We start from the raw sequence: 26665 nt of genomic DNA on the forward strand, positions 1-26665 counted from the left end.
ATATGTGAATTTTACTGCCCTTTGCTCCAGTCGGTGGACTTGGCCCCATGTGTCTGGCCACCTCAGATTAGTTTGGCCATGCTGCAGCATTTGCTCATGCTCTGCTCTCTGCTGGAAGGCGAGGAAACCTCCCATTGCTCTGTCACTGCACCCCTCAGGTCACAGAGCTACGTTTGTCTACCCGCTTTCTCTTCAGACAAAATACACTCTGTTTCTTCCCTTAGCCCATTAAGTCTCCTCTGCCAGCCTTTCTTTGTGCTTGCAAACAGAACAGCTGCAGTTGATCAGCGATGCAAGATGCTAGATTACAAAATCCTGTCTGATCCAGCTCAGATTTACAACATTTTATAATCCTATTGACAGATTTCCCTGAAGAATAAGGGCTGCCCACTTTCTACCACACATAAAACTGGCTCCTAAATGTAATTCAAGATCTGGGTGAACCACAAGCAAGAAGGACAGGCCCCATCTTTATTGGACAGCTTGTAGTGAGCTCATTAAAACTTAGCCATCTTGTACAAGCATGTCAGTTGAAATACTTTTTCTTTCGATCAGTTTTGCCACTCTCTAATTTGGATTTACATCAGTTTGTCTGAATCAATCGTAAAATGTTTCCATGCCACTGGTACATGTTTTTTAACATAGCCCAGGCACAAGATTAGAGGTAATTGCAATTGATTTGACAAAACAGCAGCATTAAGAGCATACCAGCATGGTGCTGTTGCAATACTGGTTTTGAAATTTTGCCATTTGGTATCTCCTGCTGCCTTGGGCATGGTATCCAGCAAATCTCCCAAACGAAGCAGGGCGTTCTTGGAGAGACTAACTACTCTACGACTAGTAGATGTTCTGGGCAAAACCTGTTTTTACTGGTGCATAAGGGGAAGTTCCCATTGACTTTGTCAGGGCAGCATGTCTTCTCAAGCATTCAGAAACCTGATTTCTTACAGCAAAAACATGCTATGCAACCAGACAGGGCTATAATCAGAACTGGGGAGCAAGACCAAACCTTAAATGCTGCATTTTGCTTCCGAAATACAGCTTGCAGATGGAGTCATCAGCACTTCATGTTCTGTGATCAGATCTGAAGGTATGCTTTGTCTCTACTTATTTATTCATTTTTAATCTCCAAATTTCAGACTTACGCTTTCCTGTACATTATCCACTGCATGGCTCCGCTCATCGTTCTTGTTGTAATTCTGGATTGCTTCAGTGTATGTCCTAAGGAAGGTATCCTTGATCTAAGAGGGGAAAAACAAAACAAAAAAAAAACAACAAACCTGCCAACTTGAAAAACAAAAAGCATAACATCCGAGGCACTTTTTCCATGAAACAAAATCATTTCTAAGCTGAACAAGGCAATTAAACCATCCCTTCACACTCTTTCTAAAGTGTGCTTTCACAGATGGCAGAGCTCCTTCTTAACCGTCAGGAGTCTACTCATGGTATTTCCCAGGTGGGGTCTATCAGACTTGGCCTCTTCAAAGAACACTACCCTAGCACACTGCTATATATTTTTAAAAACAGAATTCTGACATTTTAGTTGTTAGTGTAAAAACACTATGCATTGAGCAGGTTATTGGGATGCCTGGGGCATGAATATACTGGTTCTGTTGAACAGGGGCCCTCTAGAAGGAAAACTAGACAGCAAAAGGATGGCTCCATGAATCCTACTTCAAAGCAAATGCTTCAGAATCACAAATCCTTGGTATACATAACGGGATTGAGGAGATCCCATGCATGGACCTGCAAACTGACAGCTTCAGACCACACAGCTCAGGTTTTAACCATTCTTGAGACTGAGAGAAAATTGTTGGTTTTGAGGATTTTCCTTCCTTTTCAAGACAAGCAGCAGAACTAGCTGCAACCAAGAAAAGTATAAAAATGTGACCACTGAAGGCACACGAGAATCATTAGTGGTTAACCAGGGAAATCCCTTAAGAAACATGGGGAAGATATGGAGAGGAAGCAGGTGGATGTATCACAACCCGCTGCAGGTGCTAGGAGAAGTCAAGCTTGCCAGGTGACCAAAAAGGGATTGGAAAATGACTTAATCTATAAGAAAGATGCTTTTTCCCCAACTTCACTCCAGCACTGTGTTTTGAAGGAGGCTCCACGCTTCCCTCTGCTCAAGGGTGCCTGATGGGAGCTGGAGTTTGGTCAGACTCCTTGGCACAGCACAAAGCAATGACTGAGATGGCCCAGGCCCAGGCCACGACCCAGAAACCATTGTCCTTACTAAGCACGCCCTGGGGAGCCAGGAGGGCACTGACTGCCTTGAGAACATCACTGGGGCACATGGTGAAAATAAGACTTTTCACTAAATGCAGGACAACATCAAGCAGGCATGAGGCAAGGAGCAAAATTATGAGCTGTTTGGGGCTGTCTTCCCAGCTACACTGCTTTGGTGCCCAAGGAGTTTATACCCACAGCAAGGTGGGGGACGGAGCTATGTCAGAAAGGCAAAAATAGCAATTTGTGCAAAGGAAGAGAAAGGAAGCAGTCTGCACATCTCTGCCAGACAGACCCAGCCAGGAGAGAGAAGACAGGGGCCTCATAAGAAACCATGAATCCCATGACATGGCAAACGTTATCCCCAGCACCGAAGGCGTTTGCTTTAGGAACAAAGCTCTCTCAGGTGAAGAAGGTCAAGCACATTGCTACGAAATGTACTTCAGTTGGGTGGTAAAGGGGATGCGTAGCAGATGATTTGGTCAACCCACATGGTTGTGACCTTTGCAAGAGACTGCCTCTGCCAAGAGGGAGCAGCAGCGTCACGGCAAGGCTGCCACGGTTTAGGCCCGATGACATGGCACCTTGAGCAGACGGGCAGGTCTTTCAGGATCAAACTAAAAACCATCCACCACTCGCAAGGGCAGACACCACAAAAGCCTATACCAAGGGAATTTTCACATCAAAAGAGGAGACCAGAAAAGCAGTTAATACAAAGACAAGAGACAAAGAAGGTCTCTGGGGTTGTTCTAGTTCAGTATTAACGGCATGTAGGTGTATGGACTTAAAACCAGAGATAGACCTGATTAGAATGGATAAAGCAGAAGTGCTACTACAAATCTAGACCGTCATGTGTCTCTAAAGCTTCTTCCTGTCCCAGTTTCCTACCTCATGCTATTTCTAATCTCTCCCTATTCTCAGTATAGAAACACAATCCCATTCCACATTCTCTCCCCGCTCTCCTCCCTCCACTCCCCCCAAAAGAAAAAGATTTACAATACATCAAGTGTGATCTGACGTAAAAGTGCTCTTTGCCTTACACGAACAAGTGCTTGCCTGGCTGAAGAAGCTGTGTTTAAGAAAAGATATAATCTGTTTTGGAGTCTTCAGCATATGTAAAAGAGTAAAGATCTTACATGATGTACACACAAAAAAAAATGATAGCTCCGGAGTAAATATCAGACAGCTGAGGCCAAGAGCTTTGGCTAAATCCCTTCATTTGGAATCGTATCGTTTTTTAAGAGCTGCACACGTTATTGTTGAACATCAGCCGCATCCCTGGAGATGCATATGGAGCTGCTGAACTCAGCGACCTACAAATTGTCCACGCTCCAGAGCACTTCTCAGCAGCTCCTGCCCGGGGAAGCACTGCCACATGCAACCTCAGCACATTTCCACCTACCTCGTGGCGAAACACAAACCCTGAAATGCCAGCCACTAGCTCAGCCAGGAACACCAGGGACAAGAACATGGCATACTGAAAAGAGAGGAGGCAAGAGATGTCAGAGGGGACAGGCTTTTGTCTCAGCACAAATACTGCTCAGTTATCACACAAAATTTAATTTAAACTTTCTGATCTAGACACCCTTTAAAGACATTAATAAATGTATTTTAGCACGATACACAGGTTATTGCATGAATATATTTTATGCATTTACGCAACTCACAAATTACATGCATTGTCTAATTGCTAGGTTTTCTGACCCCATATTTTTTAGCATTTTCATATAAATTAAAACACATTCATGTACCAGAAACAGATCACAAGCCACTAAGGTTTTGATCTTGCAGTAAGGAATACAAACAGACCCTTTTTATTTGTGTGGCACTCTGCTAAGGTAAATAGGCTTCCCCAGGTGTTTTGGCTCATGTTTATCTATCTCTTGCTGCTAGATTGGGATTTCCAGCCTAACTCCTGAAGTTTCTCAAATGAATGAATGAACTGACTTCACTGGAAATATTCTCATGGTAATAGTAGACGGATGCCCCATATGTTTTGCTGAGCCAAGGCCCGTGTTTGGATTTGGGAGTAGCATTTGGATTCAGAGCTAAATAAACTTTTGAAAACAGTGGCTTTCAGTGTAGCCATTCACAAACCATCAAAAATACATCTAGGCCAAAAAAAAGTAAAGAAAAGAAATGCAAAGTGGGGTGGTAAAATCTGAAGTTGGGGCTTAATCTTCTCATGGGAAAATGCCTGTTTTCTCCATGTGCTAAATAACTCAACAGTTATTTTAAAAAGGAAACATTTTAAATTAAATTCAGTCCTAACAGGATTTAATGGAAAGAGGGAAATTTATTTTTAATAGAAGGTTGTTAGGGAAGGGAGGACAACAGTGAAGACAGAACTAGAAAAATCATTCTCTACAACTAATACTGCTGTCAAATCACTTCTGTATTCCATTCAGGAAAGAAGTAAGGTTTTGTAATATTTCTCACGTGTACAATGAAAATAAAACTATGTGTTTGGAACAGCAACATGCCACACTAAGTTAGAGGACATACCTTTAAACAAGTTACATGACTAACAGAGCAACTAGCAGAGCCTGATTTCCTATGGATTTATATATTCTTTCACACTTTCCCATCTGGACTGCAGTAACTCTGACAAGCCTCTACACACACCCTGACAGCACATCACCAGCAAGAGACAGCAGTGGTGCACCTACAATGGTGTTAGGTACACACTGACTAGCCAGCCACATGTACCCACCGATCAATCTGCAGCTCCTGCGTCTCCCCTGCTGTGCCATCACTTTAGAAAATTAACTCTCTTTAGGATGTCCTTTTTAAAGCCCGCTTCACACTGGAGAGGAATCGTCTCATCTCCTCAGGAAATCAGCCCTAAAATACCATGGCAGCAGATGCATCTACTGTAAAGCCCTTTTCCACCATGTCAGTGTTTCACAAGTGGTATTTCCACCCTTCAAATTGTTATGCATTTTAAATTTTGCTCTTGAATATTCCTAGGAACATGGTTCATGATATAGGTTTGTTTAAATGCTAGCAACTTTGCATTATAAGGTGAGCTGGAAAACTTGGACAGAAACTTGTAGCAAGAGAGGTTAAACTGGTTAAGATGGCTGCTGTACCTCAGCTTAGCACACCTTGACTCCGTGGTGCTTTTGAGATGTGGAAAAACATACAGTACAGAGCTGTGCTGTCTGGGGTTGACTTATTTTATTCCAGTGAATATTAGGAAAAAAGCAAGACTGGTGTGCATTTAGAAGGTACCAAATATTTTTCCACGGATTTCACATCAGAGACTCCTTTAATCTATATTTCAAATAAATTTTACATTTATGGTGCTGTGAACACTTTTAAGATTGTAAATACACCTGTCTGGCTCACAGAAAAACAGAACGACCGTAGAACTGCTCGCAGAGCAGCACTTTACCCTTGCTCCCAACCACACATGGGCCTGTATGCTGCGCAGTAGCAAAATTCATTCAAACTCAATCAACAACTGGTTTTGGCAAAGATTTTTTTTTGCTTCTTTATCCAAAAGACACACGTGTTGAACATTAAGACCCATAAAATCTAGCCTATGTGCCTAAAAAAACATGTTAACATCTGGTGAAGCTTGAGGCGGGAGTGGGAAATCATAATATATTGACAAAACCTCTTCCCCTCTTCAATACGGCACTTTGGCGTACTTACCAGTTTCAGCATCCATGGGCTGCCACGACAAGTGGCAAAGCAGCCGAAAAGCCCGAAGACAATGATGGTGGTACCCGTTCCGATGAGCACGTAGGGAGCATTGGTGGAGTTCTCAGCGATGAGAGAGATGTACGTGCCTAGAGTGAGCTTGCCCCAGACGCCGACTGCGAGAAGGATAACACCTGTGATCTGCAAAGTAAGGGGAGAAAGCCATCAGAAGCTGTCAGTGAAGACATCCAAATCCAGTACACAGTGATCCCGAAGAGCTTCATTGTTGCTGTTGTGTTGGCAGAAGGAAGCTGCAAGACTTTTACTAGCTCCATAGGGATGGACAGAGAAAATTAATTTCCAGTCTCTGGAGATGTTTCATTATGGCTGCCATTGGAAGACAAACATCTAGGACTAATCACTGCAAGGCTGATGATTGCCAAGGGAGAATGCAGTGCTTGCTAATAGCCCCTCTCTGTCTAGGAATAGGCTCTCTGCTCCTACAGCATGCCAAGAGAGGTGGCCAAGTCCATCACTCTTACCAAAAGCCAATAAAAACTGCCTATACCTCACACAACCTGAGTTTTGCCACAAAAACTACCTGAACAACAAAACAAAACTTCCTACCTCCTGTCCTGTCCTTTTTTAACCCAAAGTACTCAGTTTCAGGAACGCAAGCACCCCGTGCAGCATATTGCCCTTGAAGCTGAGCCTTCCCCGCTCCCATACTTATCAAGCGAGACCCCTGGCCACACAGAAGCTTTACCCCTCCAAGTACATGGCCTTGGGAGTACCCAGCTTCATGCCTAAAACGTGAAGACGATGCCCACACCCCAAAAACCCAATGGGCGTGCATTGCTAGCAAGAATAATTGAGATTTTTAAAAATTAATTGAAAAGCATTAAAGCAGTCTTCAGTGGAGACCTCCTGGACAATGGCAGAGATGGAGATAATAGGGGGAGTAGGGGCGCAGAGCAGAAGGAAGTGCCAATGGCTTCCTTGAGGTCGAGGAGCAGTTTAATCCCTGCTAATATGAGTTCACTGTGCACATTTAACACGTGTCAGAGCTTCACATCTGCTTCAAGCCAGTACGCACATCACTTATTCCCACGGCATGACCAAAGGTGCCAGTCCTGAGCACCAGGCCTGCAGACACGGCCTGAACTCCCTCCAAACCACTTTCCAGCTCCTCGAGGCCACTACCAAGAGGCTGAAATGGACGAAATGCCCTGACAGTATTCTTTTGTTTGCTTTCCAACTTCTCCCTTGTGGACATCTTTATACTGCTGTGAAGTCTTGAAATGCCCCGCTATCACACCAGGGCTGCCCTGCAGTTGTTTATGGAGGGGACCGGTGTTCACAGTTGTGTTGCACCAGCTGAGCTACTTTGTTAGATCCTTTCATAGATCACTTTTCATAAAGGTTGACGTGAATTAATTCAAGGAAGACCTTCTCAAAGGAAAAAGGAAAGCAGATTCTTGGCTTTTTATATCCAGGCTCGCTCAAAAAACCCACACAGAGTGCACCCTTGTCACTGCCTTTCTACTAGGTCATTTCCTCTGTCTTGCTGCTCAGTATTAACAGGTGAAGGAGCCTGTCATCCATTCTGCATGTATCTGAGGGAGCCACAGCAAATGCTGCTCTGACGCTGCTCAGCTGCTGCTGAGGTGCAGCACTTCTGCTCCTGAGGGAACCGCATTGAGCGGAGCTGCTGAACGATCAGAGCCATGCAGGGAAAATGCCAGGAGGAGAGAGGATACAGAATAGGTGCTCTGAAGAAAGATATAGGAGAGGGATGTTGGGGGGAGGAACAGCATGGAAGAAGCAAAGCCAAAATAGAGAGAGAGAGAGAGAATATGGAGAGAAACCAAAGGAGAGGAGGCCAAGCAGAGAAAATCAAATTAATGTCTCCTCAGAGAGAGGAGATCCTTTCCATAACACAGAGAAAATAATCTCATCTGGCAATTTTAACACTTCTTAGCTCATTCTCTTCCTTCTCCCACCACCTTCCAGAGCTGTAGGGAAAGAAATGCCCCCACTTGGCTCCCATCCACAGCACGCCAGGGTGCAGCGCTGCCAGAGAAACCCGTCAATTCCTGCGGTTTCCCTAAACCTCCCCTTGTGCTCCCAACCTGCCGCAGGTGTTGGTATTTCTGTCACACCTCCTGAACAGGATTAGCAAAGATTTCTGCTCCCCTGCCCACAGGGGAGTTGAGAGTAAATCCAACTCCTCTTCATCCCTCAGTGCAGTTCTGTGAAAAGTGCTGAGTCCTCGCTGTTGCAGCCCATCAGCCAACAATTTAATGTCAAAAAAATCACCACGTAGCTTATGTAACCGCAGACATCAAACACCTCCTGAGTTTAGTACCATCCCTACGCAAAGCCTTTCAAGGAAAGGAGCAGATCCATCTCTCTCTCTCTTCTCCTATACAAAAGCTTTTTCAGACTGTCCAGATTAGCAGGTTAAAAGCAAACCAGCAAGCAAGCTGTGAGGGACTCCGAAACCCAAAGAACAAATGTTGGTTTCTTGCCTCCAGTGGGACAAAGGTCTGGTTTCTGCGCCTGAGCTGAGCTGCCGAAAGTTTTACCACTGTCCTCGGGGAGAAGTAAAAGCAGCCTCTGCTGCCAAAACAAACAAGCAGCTTCACATTGGAAAGAGAACTCCAGCCTTGCAATAAAAAGCATTTGTATTCTGCTGTTTGAAACAATTACTAACCCTTTACTCTGTGTTTTAAGAGTCTGGTTTCCCTGTACCTCCAGGGGGCCTATCCATTTTATGGTATACAAAGACTTTGGGAGAAAAGGAGCAAAGTCTATTGGCAGCTCATTCCCCTTTTGTTTCTTAGTAGAGCTCTGGTGTAGATGGGTTTAAGGAAATCCTACAGTCGGTGGCGAGGCCTAAAATCCCAGCAAATCTGTCACTGTGCAGAGGGATGGGAAGTTTCCCGAGAGAAGTGCTGCAGACACCCTTGGGCTGCAGTCATGCAGCCTGGAACTGCACTCATGAAGAGGAAAAAACAGAAGACTTCCCTGCAGATCTTTTACTGACCTTTATTTAACAGAGCACGAGTGGCAGTCTGACCAAAGCCCACTTTCACCCAAAGGCAAACCTCATTTTCGTATTTTTGAGATACACTTTTTATCCCTATCTCTCTGTTCCATCACATAATCGAGGGAACAATCAATGTACCAGCTGCTTCCTTTTTTTTTTTTTTTTAGGTTTGTTTTCTTTAAAAACAGGAGGGACATTCATGGCAGGAAGGTCTAAAAGAAAACTCACAGTACCTCCTGCAATGCACAGCCTCCCCCTCATCTTCCCTGCTCCCTTCCCTTCCATTCAGACCATTATCACACATTTCAATGGAAAAAAAATTCTAAGGCTGAATGTCCTGCCATCAAAGCACACTAAAAAGCCTTTTAAAATAAATTAGAAAAGTTTGATGCTGACACAGGAGCTGGGTTTGAGGGGAGCACGCCCCACGGAGCTGAACGTGGCACCCTGCTCACTTCCACGATGGGACGTGGAGCCAGCGGCAATGCTGGTAGCTGTACTGCAGGGAAGCTGTGAAACCTCGTTGTGTCGCTCACGAGGGAGATTATCAGGGCATCTAAAAGTCACATCAAACAGGCAACACTACGAAGGTGAAGGCTCGGGAACCAAACAGAATACCAGGATGCTTTAGCACTCCCAAACCTAGTAATTTGCATTCCCTTGGACTCCTCAGCATCAAAATAAATAAACACAGTAAAAAAAAAAAGAAACAAACAAATAACAACAAAAAAGCAGTCAAGGAAAGGAGGGTCTGTTTCTCTTTAGCTCGCATCCCAGACTAGAGATCTACAGAAAGGTAAACTGTGCAACTAAGCTACCCATGTTCAACTATATAAAATCATGGTTCTTCCAAACAGTTACTTCTTGCAAGTACCTCCTTAACCAAGGCAGGCTGTTTCACTTCTCTGGTGCCTCCCTAAAATAACGGTAACACCATTAACTTCACAGGGTTCTTGTACAGCTCTAATATCTGCAGTGCTTCAACATCCAGGTGAAAGATGGCATCTTCCTCCTGTCACTCAAAAGCTACCAAGAACTGCTTACCCTCAGCAAATCTGAAACAACAATGGCAAGCAGCTATTTGTATTTCAGATTTCTCTGTTGTTCAAGGAAGGAAAACATTCGTAGTCATTGGGAGACTCAGGCTGGCTCTGCCAACTTTTAGTCAGTAGGCTTCAAAAACGTTGAGAGCAAGGGTGTTCAGAAATACCCTTGTTCTTCCCAAGCCTCTGCTCATTATACAATCAGACATTTTATATATGTAAGCCAGAAAATTTTAGATTTCATGGGAGAAAAAAAAAAGTACCTCTTCATTTGAGATACAGGGTCTTACCCGTGTACGTTTGTGCATGCATATATTTTTTTCTCCCCGTAGAGTTAAGCAAATCATCAAGATAAACAGTAGCAGATATACGCATATGAGAAATAAGTTGTCCTCTTCAGCTCTCCTGGCAAACACAGGAGAGTCACTACAAACCTTTTAGAGCCCACCCGAGCCACAGTTCAGATTCCACAGCCACGTTACATACAAACACCTGCAAAAGATGGCACACATGGGGCAGGAGAGCAGCAGCAAAATTTGGCCTTTGCGTGGGCCTGCTAAGAATTAAGCTTTATCCTGGAAATGGTATGATGTTTCTGGCAACCGTATTCTCTGCCAAGGTTTGGCTAAGACAGACAGAGCAGTGCCTATTCCCAGGCACGTCCAGACCTGAGCTCCTTGGCAGACAGAGAAAAAAACTACAATGCTTCAGACCAGAGATCTGGAGTGGTACAGTAACACAAGCACTGGCAAAAGCAAAAAATAAAAAATAAAAATGAAATAAAAAAAAAGAACTGCCTCTAAAAAGAGGCTATAGGAAAGACGCCCCCACACAGGGAGCTGTGGGAGGAAGGCCAGTGGCTGCCCTTAGGCAGGCTGGGACCCATCCCACCATGGCCTGGGGGAGGCAGAAGGGTCTGGGTGGCCTCACCAGGCCTCAGCCCCATCTTACGCAGTGTCAGCTGTGACAAATGTAAGGTGACAGGAGACCAGCCTGGTCACTGCCTGCTTGCCCTCAGAGCCTTACAGCCATGGTGGGCCTGCCCCCTCCCTTTCCATGGCAGGTTAAGAGAAAGCAAAACCCCAAAATATCAGGTTAAGAGAAAGCAAAAGAACAAAACCCCAACATAGCAGGTTTCAAGGCCCTTCCCATGCATGCTCAGATTTTACAAGAGCTTTGGTTTAAACCATATTAGTCCACACCCAGATAAAACAGTCACAGTGCCAGGGAAGGCCTGACTTATGGGTGCTCAGGGCAAGCCCAGCGTACACAGCAAGCCTTCAGAAACTCGGACAAGCTTCATGCCCACAAACGGGCTCGCGTGCTGTTTGTTAGTGCCGACTTTTGTCAGCTCTTTTTAATTCTTGCAAATTGCCCTGCCTCTCGCACGCAGCAGGGTGTTTAATCTATTTTGACGGATGCTCCCTGTTTGCATACATTTCCAGGACAAAGCACTTCGTTTAGGCGCCTGACGTATGGCTCTCTCCTTCCTGCCTCACACGCAGCTGCCATCAGGAAAGCGCGAGGCCTCGTAGCCTCGTATTAAAATCTGTCTGGAGAATGACTGTTACTTCTGATTCACCCTAATTCAGGATTTTGTTTGTCTGTTGTCACCCTAAATGTGCATAAAGGCAGTCTCCTGCTTCATGACTCCTATCTCCTTGTGCTGACCATCCTCCTGCACTGTCCCCCAGCCGGGAAGGGAGAGGAGGGACAGCCGCACTGCCTGCCTCCCAGCAATGCAAACCACCTCAGGCAGGGAGCTGAAGCAGCCCCAGACAGGCAGCGTGGTACCTCCACGGGTGTCCATGGTGCTGCGGATGTCCCTGTTGGAGGTAGGATGCTGAAACCCGTGGATACTGCAGTGTTACCGCATTGACCTTTCGAGACAAGCAACCTTGAAACACTAATTACTCCTCTTCAGCACCCAAAAAAGAATTAAAAAAAACCACCATGCAACTTCTGGTTCTCTTCTGTGCAGTTTCTCCAGCCTTAAACATTATTAGAAAGATATTTCATCCTGGATTTCATCAAAGATAGATCACTGCAAAAATTCACTGCCATGGAAGCCCCTTGACTCATGCTTCTTCAGCACAGAAACCTGAGATGTAGCATTCAATTTAACATTACTAGGCCTGCCTTTCATTTAGGTCAAACTTTCCAAAGAGAAAAATATCCAAGCAGATATCCAAGCAGGGCAAGGATTGTAAGGACTAGATGCGACTAGAGATTGTATTGTTTAGGGCTACAAGGCCTCACACTTGATTGCTTCTGAACTCAGGCTTGGCAAATACAGCCCAGAAACCCTTGACTGACTAGATGGCAGGAAATGAAGCAGGTAGGCAACCTGGTCATCTTCCAAGAAAAACTCCACTCCAATCAAGATGTTCCCATGGAGTGTTTCAATCTAGATGAATCAGCAAGTTCTGGCTGATTCAAAAAAAAAAAAAAAAAGAACCTGGAACAAAAAAAATCCAACCAGCTCTACCCCTTGCTCTGACCACGTGCCCAAACCTCACTGGCCTCTCAGGCATCTTTATTCGCTTCTGCTTCTTCCCAGTTCATGTCTCTGTGTATAATTACTCTTATTCAGCATCTGAACAAATCAGGGATTGTCAGTAGGACTGCGAGACTGCACATGGAGCTGACTAGATGTAGTGAAAAAGTTAACGTGCTTCACATGGGTAGAAATACAACTGAACTGAATGCTAGATGTAACTTCACTTGTCCAGTAAGCCCTCTACTTTTCAAAGACACACAGGCATAGATATGGCCAGTAGCTTCAATATGAGGTTATGTGCTGCAGCTTTATAGGAGCCAGGGAGAACGATACCTTGATAATGCTATGCATTTCTGAACTCAGAACTGATGCTGAACATACACATTTTCTCATTAAGGGAGAAGACACAAATGCCTAGGAATTACTTATTTTAATAGGACCAGAACAAAGATTAAAATATCAACCCCCTCCTTCTGAGTAACAGATGAGAAACATGTAAATAAGAGAAGAGGACTCAGAATAACTTTTGAAACTGCACTATCTTTAATTCTGTCAGAGTAACACAGGAAAACCTTATGTACTCCTTTAAACAGGATGCACGCTGCATCCTAATGGAGTCTGCTTTCTTCACACCCCAAATCTCACAAAGCATTTGCAGCACGGTATAAAGGGAGCTGCTGTCTTAAACCGAGACAGGAGATATAAAAGCTACTCCATCTCACATCCACTGAGATTTCAACAGGCCCAAATGCAGAGGAACTAATTTATACACAGGGCTTCCATATGGAACATTTAAAGTTTATCATTTACAGAGGTGAAGATAAATGTGCAGCAGTAATTGCTAGTTTATTTGTCTACATAATTCATGTCCTCCTGTTCATTACAGATGTCAGCTATTTTGCTTCCTAAGCTCTGGCAAAATAAGACTTGGTACCCAATCCTGACTGATACTGAGCACAACAGCAATCCCTTCTGATTTCAGAAGCAGCTGGGAGAACACACAATTTCTCTGGACCAGTTTTTTACTCACAGAACCAAGAAGCAGGAGGTCAGCTTCATTAATCAGGCTCTCATTGTAGGTATCATTTTTACCGTTTCATTTCATATTCACAACCTTGCTAAATGATTGATTGCAAAACGTGTGCGACTTAAAAAGAGATCCAAAGTGGCAGAAAAGAGTCAAATGCAAAGAAAATACGGATGGTTTTGATATTTTCAGCTCCTTGATTCCAATCCTTCCAAATACCAGCCTCCTTGCCTTTTGGTAGAGGTGTGCTGTCTCAGCACCTCGCTGCTGGAGTCTTCTCCTCTAACGGACTAGAGAAAGTCTGTGCATAAAACGGATGAATCCAGGGGAAGGCAGACAAGAACTAATGCAATCCATCTTGGCTGAAGCTGAAAGGTCTAGCGATAGGTTTAGCAGGCTGTGAGGAAATGAGAGAGGACAACAGCGCACAGCTAATTAGATCTACCAGACTTCTCCCCAAAGGAGGGAAATTTTTTCATGAGGAAAATGGTCGACCTTGAGCATACCCTGCATGAAAAGCATGTCTAGAGAGGCTTAAAAATAACTGGCCTACCTCTGAAAATTTTATAAGTTTCCCGAAATAAGCAAGGGATCACATTCAAAAATGTTCTTGCTTTACAGCCTGCCAAGCAATGGGAGTGGCTGGCTTTGAATCTTTTTCTGCCTCAGCCTCTGGGCTCTCATCAGGCAGGCAGGGGACTAAAACAAGCATAAATCTTCTTCGGAGCTTCAGTGTCAGCTCTTCACAGGCTGGATGGAGCAACAAAGCAGTAAGAAAAGATAGGATGCAATGTGGAGATGCACATAAGGCAGCAACACAGCTGAATTTTCTGTCTTCGCATCTAGTGATCTTGACTACACCTTAAAAGTCAACCTCAGTTACGTTTTGCACAGTATTGACCTCTGCTGGAACTAAAAGAAAGCTGTATCTTTGGAAGGAGGCAACTTTTCCACATCTTTCCCTCCCCTTTGGAAAAAATAAAAGATGCACATTAGCAGAAAAAAAAACAACAAAAAAAAAACCACAAAACTACCACCGGAGTTGCCGTCACCAATGTTACTGCCTAGTATTTCCACAAAAAATGAAGCTATTTAAAAAAAAAAAAAAATCTGATCAAAGAAAGAAATGTTTCCAGCAGAACTTTCTTGTCTCTTTTTTTTTTTTAATTTTAATTTATGTATTTATTTATTAAATCCACCGTAACTATACTGTGCTCAGGGAAGACTCTACTGAAGAAAAATTTTTTGTCTCCCCTCTTTTCTAACTCAGGCATGTCCCTCTCCTTCCTCTCCTTTCCCGACAGATTTTCCCCTCTAAACAATCCCTTTCTAGGAAACTCCAGCCCAAAGGATGCAAAGAAAAATGCCATGACCTTAATTTGGTAGCTTACATCCCTCTCTGTGATCCATTGCTTGTCTCACCTTGGTCAGCTGCAACCCTTTGCGTTCAGAGCTGTCTCTTTCTGTTGCACAGGTAGGATGTCCAGCACTGCAGGTCTTGGTTTGTCCCTTTGCCCTAGCAATCTCTTTGAATTATGATCCACGCAGCTCGGCATCCATCTAGTATTAGCTGCTGTCACAAAATGGATTACCTAGCACAGCCCTTGCTCGTTCCATCCCAAACCGTGAATCCTGTTTATTAGAACTGCTGGTCCATGCCCTCCCTGCAGAAAATGTCATCAGGGATACCAGCACGAGCAAACTATGGCAATGGGGATGCAGCCACTGCTCTCACGTCCCCGCCGGGTCAGAGCTGAGTACCTAGCGCATCCAGGTCAGCAGACAGCCACCAGCTTTGCTCTGAAACACAGAGCAGCAGATTTTGATTAGATACACCGATGTCAAGCTTAACAACCTCTTCTTCCCCAGCTACTTTCCGTGTGTGGACTGACATCCTATTTCTTTTTCAAAAATATTTCTCAGGTTTGCTTATCTTCCTTGCTGTGATGCTATTACAAATGCATGAATATTTGTTATAAGCGAGCCACCACCACATTAATATCCTTGGAGCTGAAATTGCAGGGCTGTTTAAAAAAACATTATGGAAATGAAATAAAATACCAACTCTCAGATAGACACCAAAGTGACTATTAGGTTACTACAGAGAATGCAGTTGATTAGGCTACTCGCCACCAACCCTGCAGAAAACAGTGTGTCTTATCCCTAACTTTAATGGTGCCTCTTTCAGCACCAATTGAGTTAAATGACCTCCAATAGTAAGTGCACATTGTATATATAATCTGGGTGTTTCCCAGAACCCCCACCCATCCATACACTAACCATACATACCAAAGCTTAATGACACTTTCCACCCAGGCTGGGGCAGAAATGACAGCCAGGGCTTAAAAATTAAAAATAGTTTAAACCAGGACTTGGAAAAAAGTTAAAAATCAGAGAGGATAACAGCCTTCCCACAGTGCCTCCTTGCCACCCGGAGAAGAGGCCAGTGCTCCTCGAATTAACAGTGAGGGGTAGGAGGGTAAAATCCAAGTCATCCAGTTCGCTGCAGGATGAAAAACTGGGTATGTCCCAAGAAGTCCTAAAAGCACTAACAAAGAGAGCGGTGTGGGGGGGACATGACAGCTTGAAAAGATGCTTGTAGTGTGGCTCAAAACTAATCATTTCTTGCTAACATAGTAGCAAATACCTATTCTTATAGATTTTTTTCCCATAAAGAAATAATTAATTACATGCCACTTACTGGGAGATTCAGGAAGAATAATGAGATCTGGGACCTGATCTCTATTCTAAGATCACACACATAATAAATGGTTATAATAAACAGCCATATTCTCATGGTGAAAAACTCAGCTTTATCCCACCTTGCACTTACAGAAATACTTAGAAATCTTAGTAACACTAAGATCTTCATTATCAGGCTGATGTTTATTTTTGTGTAAGAAACTTCAATAAATGAGAGGAAATGCTTTGTTTTATAGTTTGGTTACTAGTGGCTCTATAAATTGATGTATCTTTTAAGTCAGCTGCAGACCAAAATGTGGTCGTCTCTGGATAAAAAATAAAATGCAAAAATACATTTCTGCTGGGAATTTTCAGTACCAATTTCCTGAAACTTAGCTTTAAATACGCATGCCTGAATGTTTAAGGAAAAAGAGCTTCCAGTTAGGAAGCATCAAAAGCAGCATCTCGCTCTGCAAACTGAAACACGTCATTAGAGAAAGAAGGAGCCCCCAGCACCTATCATCAGCTTGTGGAGCATGGTGTAAAGCCTGGTGGCTGGATGCCTGCGTGCTGATTCAGCCTGTGTGACACGTCTGCTACACTTGACAATTTTGGTCACTTGGGTCGCAGCCGTGTGCTGCAGGCGGCCCATCAGCTGCCCTCCCTGAGCCTGACGTTGCAACGATGAGCGCTTCACATCCCTGCCCGTGTTGCTCCTACAAGAGGTACGTGATGACAGCAGGAGCCAGCAGCTGAGTTTTAAGACCTGATGCAGCAGTAAGGCAGCGTGTTTGCAGCGCGGCTCCGGCCAGCACACCTACACGTTGCCCTGTAAAAGCTGCACCTGCACTGCTTTGCACAGCCAAAACCTTGTCTGCAGCTCAGTTCCTCCAGCTTTGATTTTTCTTCTGAATATCCTTCTTCCTCCACCATATATTTTCTCTGAAGAGTGCCCAGCCTGCCGGGTATATGGCTGTGAGACTACCCGTTGCGACCGAAGTCTGGATATAGCTTATCCATTAATGACATCCAAACTGCTGGTGTTCAAGGAATGGCCACCAAACCCACCACAGCACGTGGTGCCTCTGGATTTCAGCATAACGGAGGGCTAACAGGCAGGAAAGTGGGGACGGCGTTCCCACAGATGACAAAGGGGAAGACGAACTTTCTGGCGCTCAGGTTGAACGTAATGAAAACCAGCCTGAATGGTCCAGGCAGCCGCTGGGGCGGAGGAGCTGATGAGAGGAAATGAAGTCACCGCCAGGATTTCACAGCAGGACTGTGGGGTGCATCAAAGGACAGCGCGTGCAAGGGGAAAAGCAGCCGAATCAAGCCCAAGTCTTTTAGGAGTCGAAACGAGAGCATCCCACCTCACCAATCATTCTGAGCTATCTCCAATGTCTGTGCCACCAGAGAAGACTTTTGTCCAGACCTGTTGCTCTCAAGACGGCAGTGCTGCATCTCTTTCTCCTCCTCTTGGGCAGTGCAGCAATGGCTGGACGAGAACATTGCCACAGAGCTTGAGAGTCACAGCCACAACTGACTGGTCCTTTTTCTTCATTTGCTTGCCTGTTTTGCAAATATTTAGGGTAGGCTAGGCTTACTGTCTTCCAGATGTCCATCCCTTTTAACTATATCCATCCCTGCCAAATTCCCGTGCCTTTTATAGTGTCAAAATCTATTTTTCAACAATTAACATAGTATTGGAAATTGCCAAGTTTTCCACGAGTATAATTTTAAACACATGTACACTCAGTTCATTATTAATGTGAAAGCACACTCCTAAGCGAAGAGCCAGTGGATGTTTTGAAGGCCTAGCGCTATACACAGTGGGATGGAATGGAATAGCTCAGTTGGAAAGGACCTACAGACCCTACGGGTCATCGAGTCCAACTGCCTGACCTCCTCAGGGCTAACCAAAAGTTAAAGCACACTACTGAGGGCATTGCCCAAATGCCTCTTGATCACTGACAGGCATGGGGCATCAACAACCTTGCTTGGTTGGGAATAGAAGGAAAAAACTCATGGTTAGTAAATGGATACTGCCAGAGAATATTTTTCTGTAGGACTTGGAAGTCTGTGGAAGCTTAAACTCACTGTCGTATACCCAGGCAGCAGCTGTCCCTCATAATCACACTTTCAAATCCCTGCAGTAGCAATACACAAAGATGACAGAAATGTGGGTTTACAAAGCATTCAAACCTTAAAAACCTTCTCCAGTTTTATTGAGATATAAGACTTTAAATGAAAAATATGCAAGATAATCAAGACTAGGAATATCTGCTATTTAAATCCTTTATTGTTTCTTACATGCAGCACCTAAACTTCTATAATCCCCAAGTGAAGAAAGTAAATCAGGAAAATGAAACACCCAGAAAAGCAGCTGCTGGTGCTAACTGTGTCCATCAGAACAGTTCTATATCCAAAGCCCATGTTAGCACAGGTATGATCTAGCCCACAATGGAAAGCCACAGCTGTACCTCAGGCTTGACTAGGATAAGGAAAACCTCTGCTGAAGGAGGTTTGGTAGTTTCAGCAGATCGGTCAGCACAGAAATTCCTCAACTTTCAGACACGTAGCAGTGAACTACAGCACGATACTATCCATCTCAGTCCCAAGCGAATCATCTGAACTTCTTGAGCTCTCAACAGGAATAAAATAAAACCCAGAACACGCAGTGAGCATACAGTGACCACACAGTATGGTCTATCCAGCCCTAGGGGGGAAGAAAATGCAATTTCTGCATTCTGAGTCAAACGTACAGGAGGAAATGAATTCTTTTGCACCAGTACAAGTGCTGGATGACAGCAGGCACCGTACACATTGCCAGAAAAGATACTGTGAAAAAAGTACTGAAAAAAAAAAGTCATCAAAGACTGCAAATCAACATCTCCAAATGGTTGCAGCTTAGGAAAGGAAGCTCCTCCAGGGAATTTCTGCATCCGCTCAACGCACGCTCACGGTCAGCATGTGGAAAGGGATCCTCAGTCGCACCATCACCAGCAACGTGCCCAGAGGGAGAAATCCTGTTGGGCACACAGGAACTCTAGGGCAGATGCAGAGCCGTACCAGTCCCGTTCCATCCTCAACTAGGCACTAGCCTGCTGCTGTCCGTATGGCAACTGTATTTCTGCAGTTGTGACTCCAGTAGTCCTACACAGCTTCCTTCCGAATGTATCGAGAGGCAGTAAAGGCATCCCCAGCAGCACAAGACCCAGAACGATTTCTCTCTTCGCTGGCTAGGGAAACTGCAGGAAAAGCAGAGCTATCGGATTGTTTACCTAGTGTTCTTAAAAAGTTAAGATTTAACAGGGAGAAAACTTGAAACGAATTAAAAACTGATTAACAAGCTCATTAGTCACAGCACACGACAGCGGTGGTATGAACCTCTCTTGGAATCACTTTGTATTCAGGCTCCTCCGCTCCTAATATCCTTCAAAACAACAGGCTACAGCACAGAAATGGGCGATAATAGCGGTGTGCAGAAATTCAATAGTACTGAATTCAAGGTCATGTTGCTGGGACCAATGCCAGAAGTTTCAAGCTCCTAAATTTGCAAATAGTCGTGGAGGAAAGGGATTTTTGCGTGCCAGCTGACCGCAGCCCCTCACGGCACACAGGTACGAGAAAAAGATGCACACAACCCCAAGATGCATTTCCAAAGCCAGGAATCTCCACCAGCAGGCTGCCACTGGGGTGGGAGGGCAGGAGGCGAGGGCAGTAACAGGGTCGCTGCCTGCAGAAGATGGCAGATGGGCAGCTTCACCCCCTCATCCACAGGAGGAGAGCTGCTGGGCAATGGCACAAGGGGAAAAGCAGGGGGCCCTGCTAAAAACCCAAATTGGCTGGAACCCGTGAGGAGGAGGCAGGGGGCCCCAAGCCTCCATCCACTCCGTGCCAGGGCTCCTCTGCCAAGAAGGTTGTCAGCTGTCGTGTTCATTTCGGTTCAATCCATGCAAAAATCAGCTCAGAAGCACATGCAGTGATCTGGTAAGGGCTTTGTTGGAGGTTCCAGAAGGTTTTTGTTATTGCAACCAAACCTCTAATGTGCTGATCCCGTTTTATTGGAAATTAGAGGTTATTTACATTCTCCTAATCATACTTAGAAGTAGCTAAGAGCTGCCATCCCTTTGTATGCCTATTTTTTTTTTCCCAGCAAAGAAAGGCCACTCTACTCTCATACCGGAGAATTCTGGTCTTTCTTCTCTCCTGCACGACCCATATTTTCCTCTGCAGCTCTTTAAGGCACCAAGCTGCAGGGAACTCCTCTGGTGGATACAGGCCTGGTTTTGGCAAGAAGTATACACATGGTGGATCCCCACTGCGTTGCTGTCCACCTCAAATGATCCATCGCAAGAAAGCAAGTCTTCTCATTTCAGCTGATCAAAACCAATGTTCTTACAGCCATCCATATTTGCTCTCACCCATACCGTGGCTCCCGCCCTTCCAAAACCCAGGTAGCGACGCATCCAAGAAAGACAAAAAATAACAAAACAAGGCAAAGCGCGAAAAAAGTTTGGTTTGTACCACCCCAAAATAACCCGGTCTTGTCCCAGTCAAGGTCTAGCACTCTGTCTCAGTGTCTACACAGCAGCTTTTCATACTGCTCTGTTTGTCCTTAGCATATGGCTCTGTTTTTCATGTGCCACTCCTACTAAAGAAGCCAAAGTCAAAGCCAGAAGCCTCTCTTCTTAATACTCAAATGTTTTTTTAGAGCGAGGAAGGTGACATCTGCTCTGAATCCCAACAGGACGGCATACCCACAAACTGTGGCATGCAGATGCTCTGTGCACTCCCCTGCACTGCTGGGAGATGCTCTAATAACCAAGGGTGTACTCTCAAGTCCCATCTTCCTAACAGCAAAAAGGAGGAGGAAGAAGCCCAATGAAACTCAAATTTGTCAGTTCCTCCAGAGCCTGCGCAGTAAATAGACACGGCATGATGCCAATTGTTAAGAGTTCAGAACCAGCCATTTGTGGAGCGTGTAAGCACACATTTTTAGAATATAACTCTTAAAATCAGCACCTGCCTACAAACAAATCAGATACACACACCCCGACACAACTATGTGGACGTCAGGGTCCTTCTACACGAGAGCAGTTGACAGCTAGAGTGAACAACAACACCCTTCTTTGCAGGTTTAACAGGGATATCACGTCTTTATCTGCAAGGCAGTCGGTCGTTCAAGGTGAGAGGTGATGCTCAGCTGTGAGTGTGAAGATGTGCTATCAGAATACACCTATCCTCGGCAGAAAAAAGATGACTTTTCCACGAGCCAGACTGGTAGAAAGGGGCAAGTAGCAACAGGGCGGCTTTGAAGGACTGCAGAAGAGAGGGAATAATTCCCTAGCATGCTCCTTGTTCTATATTTTTATACATAATCTCATACTCTTGCTTAAATGGTTGACGTATGTGAGTTCCTGTATTTGTGGCTACTGCACACGTGTATGCATCTCAAAATAAAGGCACATCCCTCACATAAGAGTTGCTTTTCAGTTCAGTACACATATTAGAGATGCCTGATGCAAATACCAACACTTGTGCGTTCTCCTGTCAAAAAAAAAAAAAAAAAAAGAAAGAATTTTATCTAGGCTTGCACTCAAACTGCTAAATTCCAGCTGAAACACACATTGAAAAAGAATTCAGCCACAAACTGGAATAAAATTTCAACCCAGATGTTTGAAGCTGTGAAGCTGTGTGGTGTGATAATAACAAACAAACCAAACCAAACAAAACCTTTCAATAGAAAATACCAGATAATCACAGTAACAGGTAACACTACAAGACTGCTGATAACACACAAGTACCTACACCGTTTTTATTTAATATTCTTTTGAGATGCAAATGCTCAGACATCTCCAGCCAGACACGTGCAAAACTCTACCTACTGCAAGTTAGGAAAGATACTGGTACGTCCCACTCTAAATGGATAAACTAATCTGCATCTCTGTTTTCCATCAGGACTGTGCAGACATCAGAAGAGCTTTTAACCACAGGTCTCCCAACACTTCAATTCATCTTACACTTTCGTATGGATCCAGGAGCTGTGGGACACATGCTTATCCCATCCTTATCGCCCGCCCCCAAGCTTTGCCACAGCACCTTTGGGAGCACAGGCACTAACACTGTCATTATTCATAGCTGAGTACTCCGAATCACTCAGAAGAGCCTCAGAGGTCTGCTGATGCAGTGGTTGCCACTTTCATCTGCAGACCATTCGGACCCTCTGATGTCCCTCCATGTGGCCTGTAAAGCATTCTTTGTCAAAACCAGTGAAATGCCTAAAACCTTCCGAGCAAGAACGCTCTTGCTGTTTGAGATGCGGCGTAAGATTTGCAGAAGGTACGGATCAAACTCTCATACTGCTACACGTGGCACTCGTGGCTCACTTGCTCCTCTCTCCTTCAAGGTTTTTTATTTCTTGAAAAAACTACGGTGATGTACTTAATGACAGACTGACCAAAGTCTACCCAGCCTCGCATATCTTACTGCTATTAAAGATGATTCACTTTGAAATAAGTCTTCTCTCTTCCTATGCATCTCATCAGCTCTTATCCAGTTTTAATATAACACTAACACGCTCCCTAACCAAATCCACTTAAAACCAAAGCAAATAAATGAAGTAGGTGGGCTGCTTAAATGAGGGGGGAGAGAAGGTTTCAGACTCTTGTGGGCAAATGAAGGCACCAGAAAGCCTTGCTGAGCAGCCACCACGTGGCTCCTGGCACTGTCCTCCGCCGTCTGCCGAAAGCAGGGCAGGAGCAGCTTGACAGGATTACCGCCCACATCTTTCAGAACTGGACACTCGCAGATAAAAGTGGGGATCTGAAGTTTAACTAGTGGATAGTTGCCCCAAATTAAGCATAAACCCCAGGACGAAGCTTCTGCAGATAAGTCCCAAAACACGAGATAAATTCCCCATAGTAAGAGAAAGAGATGAGGTTTGCTCTACGTGGCAGCTTTTCTGAGTTTCCTTTAAAATGCCTGTAACTGAGATAACTGATGAAAGCCTCTCGGTGCATTTGGTGCTAGTGTGCTTTCAGCTTCACTGGAAACAAGGCTAATAAAAAAAAAGCCCATGTTTACATATAGCAGACAAGAAATATGTTGGGGAAGCAATTTCATTTTCAAGCTTGAATGGAAGTACCGCAATTAATGGAAAGTAAAAAGATAAATATAAAAAGTAGGCATTAAAAAACCTGTTATATATTTTCGAACAGCAATTAAAGGAAATGATTCAGTGCAGGGCTCCTGTTGAAAAGAAAAGCATCGCCTCTTTTTCAAGAAGAATTACAATTTGAAGGGAGGTCTCATGCTAGTATAATGATAGTTTATTTACAGATATTCAATATTTATCTTACTAGCATTCATACTAACAGTAAGACAAGCTAATGTTCCCATCATTATACACATCATTCTGTTTTATTTCGTTTGACTGGTGTTGTTAAGTTCATGTCTGCACTGTTGCCAGTCATTCTTCTTCAAGCCTCATCTACAATCTTAAAAGGTTCCAATCTGGGGAGCCACCTACTAACGAGAGAAAATAGAAGGCATTAAGAGGCTGGGCATGAGCTATACAAATTCTTAGCCGATTACTCTCTCACACACGTTTACCAAGCTTTCCTATTTTACTTCACCAGCTCTTACTACACGCCGCCAGCAGCTGTCACTAAGACCACGCTGTGACCGGCTCCAGGCAGGGACGCAGTTCGCAAACGTGCCGTCCTATCTGGCTGGAGCTGATGCTCGCTGCTAATCCAGGATGACACACCACCGACGTGGTGGCTTACCGAATGGCCTGGGAAAAGCTTGAAGTACGGGGGGTCTGGCTGCTTGGAAACAACATAGTATCAGCAAGAAAGGCAACAGCAAATGAAGTTGCTACAGTCACACATATAAAATGAAAAAAAAAAAAAAGAGAGAAAGAAAAAAGAAGGAAGAAAAAAACTAGACTTAAGAGACTACAGGACAAGACCAGATGTCCCTTTTGCATTTCATGTTGCCAACCACGTTGTTGACAGACGCTGCAGTGCTTCCACTTCCATACTCCAGACACATGCAAAAGGAGCCCATCCTCCCACTTAATTAACATATAAAAATATAAAGCCTTGCATTTTAGTTTGGATTATATTAACAGACAGACCTCATGGCTTCCAAGCATTCCAGGCTGTCAGGGGGCTCTTCTGCCTGAACGTTGCTGAGGACAACGCTCACAAAACGTATACTTTGCTAGGGTTCAAAACCATTATTTCCATTCAAGTGTTACTGGCAGGGAGCTCTCCAAGATCAGCCTATGGAGAAGAAGACACATCCTAAAAAATTACAGCAACTCCCTCTTGGGCTTCAACACTACAGCTGTAGGAGATTAGCGTAACAAAACTCAGGGTAAGACTTTATGAAATATGAAGGTGATTTTATTTTATAAAACTCCTAAGCTGATTTTACTTACGGGCACTCTCACACTCAATAAGCACCACGATGCACGTGCCCACCCAACCAGTCTGGCCAGGACCACCTGTGTGATCACCACAGAGGTCAGGAGACACGGGCTCTCTGGTCCTCACAACATCTCCAGGTTCTTCTTGCTCAGAATCTTCTGCCTCATTATTTTGCTTTATGCCTCTCAGAAACCTTAGGAAACACTCCTGAATTTCCCAGTTCTTTTGTTGTCTTTATCTGGGCATCTTACGGCTCGAGTCTTGTTCTTCATTGCCTTATGCTGCCTTTAGGTCAGGTTTTGATTCCTTTCTTGTCCCAAAAGGAACAGACTTCTCAAAGATATTTCAGATACTTTGTGAGTTAAGCACAGAAGGACTGAAACTCACTGACCTATAGGTTATTCAAGCACAATGCATGACATTAATGAAATACCAAATGAATGGCTTGCCAAAATAAAAAACGTGCCATTCTTACAGAGGTCTTTGCACAATACAAATCACTTAAAACTAACTCCTTCTGCCCTTACACCATCCCGACAGACCACGCAAAAAGACTTGATTTCAGACCACCAGGTTCCTAGATTCCAGGTTCCCAGTGTAGGTCTTACTACAGAAATTACAGGTGAAAACAAACCAATGACCGCTTGCAGTCTGGACACTGGAAAGGGACCAGATGCATTCTTGCCGGTGCAGGGCGGTATTGCTGAATAGCCAGCAACAGAGCATGGACAATGGGGAGCTCTGGATGCTCTTGCTGACTTGGGGAAAGGAGCACACCTGGACTTATTTAGACATGAAGATGTGTGGCATTCATAAAGGCAAAAACACTCTGGCTGGATGGCAAGGCATAAATGATGAAATGGGTGAGCAAATAAGAACACACCACAAGGACACTTCACATTGGATACATGACGCCACTGCAAGATGAAGCCGTCTGAAAAAGAAAGCTTAGGTGAGTGCACTCTCTCCCCAAAATGCCCCCCCTTTAGTCAGAGAGTAAGTTTCCCTGACTGAGGGCAGGGGCCACAGCCTTGTGAAACCAGAGGGGACTATCCCACGGCAGCCGTGACAAGCAGGCACCGCTCAGTACTTGTCACATCGCTGCATACACGGCACAACTGGGGAGCTCGGCACGGCTGGCACTGGCGGCCCCGTGTCCCCCGCTGGGAAAAACACAGGATCCCAACAGCACGTCCCAGACAAGGCTGAAAACAAACCTGAAGGAAGCCTGGTAAGTTTGGAATAGTTGTGATGTATTTGGTCTGCTATTGCTACCCGCTCGCTGGGTACACCATACAGATAATAAATGGATGTCAAGTTCTCAAAAGCCAATTTCCTCTTCACTGAAATGTCCCATTTAGCCATCCAGAACATTCTGATGTAGCAATCAGAACATCACAATGTTCCCCATAATATAAGAATATTTCCCCCATTATACATAAATGTTATTGCCAGTACGGTTCGAGGCTTGGCCCTTAAGTACATAATGCTTTGGAGTAGTTTTATCGTAGCTATTTTGTGCTACAGCTGACAGCACAGCAGTACACGCAGTTACTTAGAGAGCAGGAGTGGAAAGAAGATAAATACTGAAGCAAAACAAGGAAACACAAATAGAGAAAAGAGCAGAAATAAGTGCAAAACAGAGCAAAGCTTCAAAAGCAAAAATGTGTTTTGCTAAAGAAAACTACTTGAAGTTTGTTGTTCTTCACCCCACCAGCGAAAACTAAAGCTGCTTTAGGAGTCTCCACCATCTTTCCCTCTTCCTCCTTCACCTCTGGCTGCTATTTTGCTCCATTGCTATGTTTTGCTCCTCACGAGTGGCAGGGCGTCCCCCCCTAGGCATGTTTGCCAGGCACTTAGACTCTACAGCCCGGAGGTAGGTTCAATCTCTTCTAAATGCCAGCCCAACACAAAGGGAAGACAACAACAACGACAACGAACATGGAGAAGCTTCCAAAGCCTTCAGTGGCTTTAGACCTCTCCTCCCTCCACAGAGGGCCAGACTTAGGGATGGCAATAGCAGATTTATTAACGTTGCTCCCA

The 26665-nt window shown here is 44.5% G+C and overlaps 1 protein-coding gene across 2 annotated transcripts in view; it reads right to left on the reverse strand.

Moving 5' to 3' along the window:
• The window catches only part of TSPAN7 (tetraspanin 7), a 94432-nt gene that overhangs the window by 14582 nt on the left and 53185 nt on the right, over nucleotides 1-26665 (reverse strand). For both annotated transcript variants that reach the window (XM_035542272.2, XM_035542273.2), the window contains exons 2-4: nucleotides 5893-6081; nucleotides 3635-3709; nucleotides 1146-1241 (exon numbers count right to left, since the gene is read on the reverse strand). In XM_035542272.2, the coding sequence (XP_035398165.1) occupies nucleotides 1146-1241; nucleotides 3635-3709; nucleotides 5893-6081 (360 nt within the window). The remainder of the gene's footprint in view (nucleotides 1-1145; nucleotides 1242-3634; nucleotides 3710-5892; nucleotides 6082-26665) is intronic.

This window comes from Cygnus atratus, chromosome 1 (assembly GCF_013377495.2).
Source record: "Cygnus atratus isolate AKBS03 ecotype Queensland, Australia chromosome 1, CAtr_DNAZoo_HiC_assembly, whole genome shotgun sequence".
NCBI lineage: Eukaryota > Metazoa > Chordata > Aves > Anseriformes > Anatidae > Cygnus > Cygnus atratus.